This window comes from Bombyx mori, chromosome 5, assembly GCF_030269925.1.
Source record: "Bombyx mori chromosome 5, ASM3026992v2".
Classification (NCBI taxonomy): Eukaryota; Metazoa; Arthropoda; class Insecta; order Lepidoptera; family Bombycidae; genus Bombyx; species Bombyx mori.
The window spans coordinates 685,416-694,030 of record NC_085111.1 but is presented as its reverse complement, the minus strand read 5'-3'; the positions used below and the strand labels follow the sequence as shown (position 1 = coordinate 694,030).

Genomic DNA, 8,615 nt, shown 5'->3' with positions numbered 1-8,615 from the left:
GCTAACTTGTAGGTATATTTTTAAATATTTTTTTTAAATAAATAAATGCAGAACAAACAATTATTAACAGTGAACAATCATGAACAAATGATGAACAAACGAATTAATAGAAAATAAGTATAAAATAGGAAAAAAAAAATTTTTTGAGGGGCTAACTTCATTCACCTACTAAACTTCAACATATCCTAACATAGTTCTAAGTTAAAAAACTAAAATTTCTTTATACCTTTAATGTGCTTATAATAAAATACCTACTTTTTACTTGTATCTATTGTTATCAAAATTTAATTATAAATTCTTGACTTGACCATGACTATGTGACCCCCTCCTGGCACCAAAGCTGGATCCGCCCTTGAGTGAAATGAAATGAAGATGATTAATTTGAGACATTAATCAACTGGGATGAAATTAAATGAGATGAAATGAGATGATATGGGATGAAATATAATACACATTTAAACCCGAAGAAACACTAAATAGACAAAATAAAACAAATCACACAACTTCACTTCTCGCGTTCCCGCCAAAAAGTTCTCAAATAGATACACAGAGTGACACAGATTAATTGGCACAGGCTAGTCATAGAAAAACAGACGAAAGAAAAAATACAAAAAAGATTAAGTATTCAATTTAAGAGCAATTCTTATGGATTTTATGAACTTAAACTTTGATTATGGCATGCATTAAATAAATCCGAAGTCGACGGGCAGTCAATGCCCGAGGATTCGAATCAGACCTGCTCATGGATCATTCTGATCTACCCTGAGTGCTATTGAAAGCTACTTGTACTAACGCTATCGGCAACCAAAGTACAGGTCACCATCTTCGTTGAACTGATTAAAGAGTGACGTGACACTTAGTTCCTAGCATTAGTTCGCTATGTTTCTTACCAAATCTTCTCAGCTGATCGCGATTCCAATCTGATGACAACTGCACTCGCGAATCAGCTGCCTTTTAGCTATAATGCTTTCGGAGCCATTCGAGCAGCTGTTAGCCAATCTTCCCTTGCTCAGCTGAACTCACGAATTCATGCACCAATCCTGATTAAGTTGTAAAGCTTCAGGCTGGCCGCAATCTTTCCAAACAAAAAAATAATAATCAACCACTACATTATAAAAGAAAACTATTGCATATTGCTCAAAGCAGTACAGCATAATGTATAAAAACATAATTAAACATTCAACAATTAATATAATTAAGGGAATTACTTATTTCACTACACAAAACCACGTCAAAATTTTTGAATTTTCCAACATAATTATTGTATTTATTCACATTCAATAATCTATAAAATTATAGTTTATAGAAACTAACTATGTATAGAGGCTCCATCAGAAATTTAAGACGGGAACGAAACGTTTTTTGGTTGCCATAGTAACATGACTATTACAAACTTTAAACCATGGAGTTAATAAGCTTTAAACCAATCATTGGTCTTCATTTATTTCATTCAAAATTCTCGTGCTTGTTGTCGATCTGTCAAAACCACTTCCAAACCGTGAATTATTTGTTTATTGATTAAACACAAGTTGTTAATCATCGTTTAAATGTAAGAATAAACTTTAGAACCAAACGAACTAAAACAAAAATGTTCAAGAATACTTTTCAGTCTGGTTTCCTATCGATTCTTTACAGCATAGGCAGCAAACCTTTGCAAATTTGGGACAAAAAAGTTCGCAATGGGCACATAAAGAGGATAACAGATAACGATATACAAAGCCTGGTGCTCGAAATCGTGGGAACGAACGTCAGTACCACGTACATAACATGCCCGGCGGATCCAAAGAAGACCCTTGGAATAAAGTTACCTTTTTTGGTTATGATAATAAAAAATTTAAAAAAGTATTTCACTTTTGAAGTTCAGGTAAGATAAATTAATCATGACATGTAAATAGAGCTATGATCCATTGCTTTTTTATAAATATTTAACTTTTTGTAATCCTGAACATATTTTAGGTGCTTGATGACAAAAACGTACGTCGAAGATTTCGAGCCAGCAACTACCAGTCTACAACAAGGGTTAAGCCGTTCATCTGTACTATGCCCATGAGGTTGGACGAAGGCTGGAACCAGATACAGTTCAACTTGGCTGACTTCACACGAAGAGCTTACGGCACTAACTATGTTGAGACCTTAAGAGTCCAAATACATGCAAACTGCAGAATAAGAAGAGTTTATTTCTCCGACAGATTGTATTCAGAAGATGAGCTCCCAGCAGAGTTCAAATTGTTCCTTCCAATTCAAAATAAAGCCAAAGTAGCAGCAGCAACTTAAACAATTAAGTCATATTCTTGACAAAGTTTTTATTTTTAAGTTTTATTTTTATTCCCTGTTTGAATCCTGTGATTTATGCAATTTGGAAGTGTTTTACACATTTATTAAAAAAGTGCACTTATTAAATAATTTTTAATATTCAGTGAACCCAGCTTTGTCTATTAATAGTAAGTAATCATAAGACAATACGGATTTAAACTTTTCTAAATCTAAAAATCACAAGTAAATTTCATGTTTAATTTGTGCTGAGCCAAAAGGTCCTACAGGTTTTATTTCATTAAAAATCATAATATTTTTTATTTATTTAAGTAGGCTTTCACAGGCACTTTTAAATTACAACAATAATGATTAATAATTTGCCATTGTTGTACACTATAGATATATAATGCATAGTATTGATTGTATTCATAAACCTCAATGTAATTCTATGAAAGACTTCAGTTAAAAATTTCTAATTGCTTCGAAAAAAAACAAGGTAAAATTACAACCAATGAGAAATTCTGAAATGTTGGAATTTAATGATTCTACACTAAAAAAAAAGTAATTGTAGCTTTTGATGATAATTTTGAAGTCTACTAATTTCTGAGCGAGTATAAGGAACTAAATACCTAATAGCTCATATGTATGTTTATAAAATATTTAAGAATTTCTTAACAAAGTTGGAAATCTGTAGTAATATATTTTGAATGATTGGGATGGCTGTTATGCTATACAATTGAACTTCATATTATGTATAACTAGCGGCCCGCTCCGGCTCCGCTCGGGTCTTTAACAAAAAATTCAACGATATTTGACGTTGTTTTATTTTTTTAAATAAAAGACAATAATGTGTTCTTCAAAGTCGTAGTACATTATTTTATTCTATCATGAATAGTTTTCGCAGGGCACGCGAGGTAAAGAATATTTTAGGTAATTTTTTTACACCTTGGTTTACATCATTAGAGTTTTTGTAAGGATCCCTAATTTTTTTAATCGGTTCAGTAGTTTCGGAGCCTATTCAATACAAACAAATCTTTCCTCTTTATAATATTAGTATAGGTGAGTGTCATCATTCACGCTGTGATGTCTATGCAGTAATTACTGGTAAATACTCATCACCAGATGGGCTGTGAGCTCGATAATTATTATTCATTTAATGCTTTAAAAATAAAAAGTACATGCAGATCCTCATGTCCAAATCTCATCAACAAAGAAAACGACTTTGACAACCGTAAGTCTTAAGTCTCAAATTGCTGTGTGTGTGTGACTAGTTCTCAGGGAGTTCCAATCTACCATGACCTGATTGATACAGAGATGAGGGTGCGACCAAGCTATATAATGGCAGGCCGGCGGTCGGAGACAATTTCTGTTACTACTTCGATGAAACACAAACAGAATTAGATTCCTCAGTTGTAGCATGTTCAAAATGTAGGTCGGACTTATTGGGGTGACGATATCAAATATGATATTGTGGTGACTTACACACAGGATAGCGCAGTTGTAAGTGTGAACAGCGCGAGGTGCACCACCCCAGCTTCCCTCGCCGGTCATCCGCAGACCCCAGAGTGCTTAGTGTGAATTTCTTTAACGTTCTCGATGGCGTAAAGCTAACTCAAATTTGTATGCAGTCGGAACAGTGCCCCTAGCGGCAAACGCAGGCAGACGTTCCAACTCCATACAAATTTGAATTAACTGTTATACCGGCCACTCACATTCGCACGAATACCTACGCAAACCCACAAGTGTAGGACGACATTTGCAAATGATTATGCAAAGTTTCCGCTGCATTCGCGGTTTTCCAAGCTCTGTCGGTTTTTTAACGGACATCAAAGCGCGCGAACCGCGATCCTTCGCGTAGTCTCCCACACATTCGTGTGACCAGTTGCGCCCACGATTGCAAAGGTAACGGACGTTTCGTCATTTTCATAGTTCGTGACGTCTACTGTGTAGCGTACCTTCATCATGGATTGAAACAACACCAAGGTGTTGTTCATTGAACTCCTGCAAAATGAAACGACCATATGGGACCCTCAAAAGAAATCCCGTAAAAACAGATTGGCCGTTATTGACTCCTGGGAAAGAATTACAAACTCTTTTTCTTTTCAATGTTCTATTGACGAATTAAAAAAGAAGAGAAATTCGTGAGACATTCGTAAACAAATGTAGGAGGAAGCGCAAACGGGTTCGCAAATTTAATACCGAACTTAGCGAACAAACTTAGCGGCTGTGCAAATGGGTTCCCATTTGCACAGCCGCTAAGTTTGCGAATGAATGTTTGACGGACCTTCACATGCGCGCGAACATTCGTACAATGTACGAATATTTGCGCACATGTGAGTGGCCGGCATTACACTATCGAGAGCGTTAAAGAACTCGCACTAAGCACACTGACCGCGAAACTCACGTCACATTTACTCACATACGCCTGTCTCGATCGATTAAATTTATATTGAATGTTGAATGTATACAGTATATATCTTCTTCTGTGTCTGGACTCTTACCGTTCGCTTTGAACTATCTACCTATGCTTGTGTTTGTTGTTTTTCTCCTTCTAATCGTTTATAAAAGTATTCATGTAATAAATTGCTGTGTGTCTCAAATTGGATATAGTCATTCCGGTAACGGACCTAAAGCCCTATTGCCTGAAACAAGACTCACGCAGCAGACTCTATAATATTAACGAACGAGGTTGTGGTAAATTAATTTCACCTAATGTGTTTGCAATTGAAGCCACCTGGCGAAACTACCCTGCTTTCCATGCCGAGTAGTGCCTCGATGTTACAGAAGGAGCTTATCAGGTGGAATATAAAGGTATCCGATGATGATCGTTGGATATCCTAATAATAAGATACCGCAGCTGATCCCTCGATGTGAACGAGCGCAGGAGATCGAGAGGAACACGGCACACAGTGGGTCGATACTATGATTTTAGTGACTTAGGCACCAACTTTGTTTTTTTACATTTTTCTTTATGTAGATAGATAGAGCTCGTTAATCTAAATAATAATTGTTTTAGGCAAAAATTAAAAAAACTTTATAGTTTGGTCAGAAAAATGTGTTTTGTGATTTTTTTGTATGGAGCGGGTCACATTAAATTAAATTCCTGCTAAGTACCGCGAGGTCCCGCTTTGAAACTTTATTTTCCTTACACCTTGTCTAGTCTACTATCATTTTATGCTATGAGCATGTGCATAAAGTTGCAACTCTGCCAAATAAATGGATCGAAAAAAATGAATAAATACATAGAATAAAAACCTTTATATTTTTTTTCGTAAGTGCTTTTAAGTTAAATTTGATATGGATTAGTAAGTAAAAGCACGTAATGATACCCATAATTACATAATACCTAACAACAATACATTTAGTAGGTCTCTAATTAAGCAATCTCTCTAAGTTTTATATATTTTGTTTCACCATTCGATCTTTGGGGCAGTAGACAAAAGAAGATTGTGTAAAATATCCTTAGTCGACGTTCTACTTATTTTTCTAGAATAACAACTCTCTGTATATTTCCGAAAATCTTTATTGAGAGCTTCCGCTGCCTCTTCCGAGAGCTTACCTATTCGAATGGCACCAAAGTTCTTCATTATTGTATATCACCGCCATGAGCCAACAATTTATGGATACTGCAAGGCATATAATACCAGGGATATAAATTAACATATAATACTGCAGTATATCTACAAAATTCGGAAAAATTGGAAAGGTCCGCGCGCTCTCCAGATGTAACAGTCTGAAGAATCACGTGAAACCTCTCTATTCAATCTTTACGTATTCCTGTTATGCGGGATGTTCCTTCTGCATCCCTGAAAAATTTTCTGGCAGTATTACCATCATTGGTTGTTCCTACTTTTTTCTTGACAACATCTATAAGTAAACCGCATTCCTTTTTAAACGCTTGCTGTATAGCGCTCTTTCTGATTGATATTTTTTATTTGTCATCCCCCCTTGCAACCCCATTTCTTGAAGGCCAAACGATAAGACGCAAACAAAAAAGTGTCATATAAAAAATAATCTCACAGGAAACTACATACGATGAAAAAATTGTGAAGTAATAAAATTATATTTACCGATATGAATTAAGCACTCCATGCATCTTATCCAGGCATGTAAAGATGGCATTCCATACTGGAATATTTCTTCATTATTTTCTTTTTGACAAGCAAGTGACTCCAAAAAACTCTGACAGTTTTGCTTTGCAAATATCACAGGCAGCAGAAAATGTTTCTGACAAATATGAGGTTATTTTGCCGTCTATCATCGTCATGTGCAATTGATGATTCACTTCAACTTGTTTGATTTTTGATGGCTGAAGTCTTTCTATTTCTTCTGTTATGCTAGCTTTTATAATTGCCACTGTTGACTGCGTTTCTTTTGTAAATTTAAACATTATTGGACGGCAATAAAAAGTTGATTAGGGTAGATCGTTTTCCCAAACAACTGTTCCGTCAAATTTCTGAAGCCTTATAGGAACTAGACTGAACATGGAAATAGATGAATCATCAAACTCTGTTTCAGTTTTCTGTTTATAATTACTTTGACCTGGGACTCTATCAAAGCCTATTTGCTTATAAGCAGTAGCTCTCTTGCTGAGTCCAAATCCGAAGTAATCACATCTAAAAGCCTATATAGCGCCAAGTTTAGTAATACGTGCATTTTAATAGCAGCTCCTTCTTCAGTAATAATTACCTCGTCTTTCCCTGGATAACATTTGGTCTTTTCTTGCTTAATTTTATATTAAGAAGGGTATAAATCAGACCCATTTTCACTTGCTGCTTCTCTAAGGGTATATACTGCCACTTACTTAATTTAAGTGAAACTAATAGTGCCTTATCGGGAGAATATGTACTACTTTTCTTTACTTGTACTTAAACACTCCTTAACTTTTTCTAAATCTTCGGGGTGATTTGAGAAGTGGTTCATTATTTCTCCTACATCTTCATTTCCAGTGTTTCTCAAACTAGCAATTGTAGTAGCTTTCATTTCATCCGGGGATAACGAAAGCGATTGGTAAATTTGTTCAATGCGTCTTCGTTTTTGCCTGGATTCTTCAAAAGGTTTTCGAGGTGTAAAAGTAGATGTCGAGGCTTCTGTAGTACATTTGAGGTTGGTACATTTTCAACATCTTCAGTATTAGAAATCTCGAGCCTTTCCTGTGCAGTGTTGATAGCTTCAGGTATCATTCCTACGGACCAGTTTATTGCACCTTCTAACCAATCACATTTTTTTCTTATAAACTGTGCTAACATGCGACTACTTCGTTTTCATATTGCACTTATATTTGAACAAAAGTGCGTACAGAATTTTTGGAGCTCAATAGTTTTCTCTTCGGTCACGTTTATTTGATTTTGTATGAAAGGGTTTTTTATTATCAGACAGGGACTGTAGTTGCTCTCTTAAAATCATAAATAATTCTAAATTTTTAACAAAATTATTCATTATAACGGAAAAAGGCAGATCACAACGACAATCACGAGATGTTAGTAGTAGTACGAATAAACGAACACTAGTTAGTATATAATAAACATGGTCACTTTATACTTCCAGAGGCAAACAAATATTTACTATATTTTCTACTACCCAGTAATGGCTGCTTAACTAGTTATCCTCATTAAATAATGTTAACTATCCTAATAATTAGAGAGATTGCTTAATTAGAGACCTACTAAATGTATTGTTGTTAGGTATTATGTAATTATGGGTTAATTTTTGCCTAAAACAATTATTATTTAGATTAACGGGCTCTATCTATCTACATAAAGAAAAATGTAAAAAAACAAAGTTGGTGCCTAAGTCACTAAAATCATAGTATCGACCCACTGTGTGGCATAGGGGCCTTGTAAGCCAAATGATAGTCCCACTTCTGCTGATGGCTAACCTCGCCATTCACCCTAAGTGTAAGTTATAATTAAAGTACTTCAGCGAAAGTTTTTCATTCGAAAAACCATGGGAGAGTGGTTCCGGAAGTGGCGCATCGACATCAACACCACGAAAAGCACAGCGGTGCTCTTCAAAAGGGGACGTCCTCCAAATACCACTTTCAGCATCCCACTCCCGACTAGACGTGTTAACACCTCCCCCTCCGCCACTCGCCCAATCATGATGTACGACCAACCCATACCCCCATGGCCCCAAAGGTCAAATACTTAGGCGTCACCCTCGACAGAGGGATGACATTCCGCCTCTACATAAAGACGGTACGTGACCGTGCAGCCTTCATACTAGGACGCCTCTAGCCGCTGATATGCAGGCGAAGTAAATTGTCCCTTAGAAATAAGGTGACATTCTACAAAACATTCTACAAACTTGCATACGCCCCGTTATAACCTATGCAAGTGTAGTGTTTGCTCACGCGGCCCGCA

At 35.9% G+C, this 8,615-nt stretch overlaps 1 protein-coding gene and 2 long non-coding RNA genes across 3 annotated transcripts; 1 reads left to right on the top strand and 2 right to left on the bottom strand.

Annotated features, from left to right (window-relative positions):
- On the bottom strand, nucleotides 1-1,355 carry LOC134198858 (uncharacterized). Its single transcript, XR_009973107.1, has 3 exons — nucleotides 1,209-1,355; nucleotides 891-1,075; nucleotides 1-351 (listed from the first exon to the last, which is right to left on the bottom strand). It is a non-coding gene; the product is annotated as an uncharacterized LOC134198858 (long non-coding RNA).
- Nucleotides 1,356-1,454: 99 nt separating this feature from the next.
- LOC732927 (transcription factor 2B) lies at nucleotides 1,455-2,277 on the top strand. Its single transcript, NM_001046927.1, is given in 2 exon segments — nucleotides 1,455-1,864; nucleotides 1,957-2,277. Coding segments are annotated over 2 exon segments (594 nt in total). The 5' UTR covers nucleotides 1,455-1,588; the 3' UTR covers nucleotides 2,275-2,277.
- Nucleotides 2,278-5,760: 3,483 nt separating this feature from the next.
- On the bottom strand, nucleotides 5,761-6,793 carry LOC119628540 (uncharacterized). The gene is made up of 2 exons (XR_005244695.2): nucleotides 6,324-6,793; nucleotides 5,761-5,879 (listed from the first exon to the last, which is right to left on the bottom strand). It is a non-coding gene; the product is annotated as an uncharacterized LOC119628540 (long non-coding RNA).
- Between the last annotated feature and the right edge of the window lie 1,822 nt (nucleotides 6,794-8,615).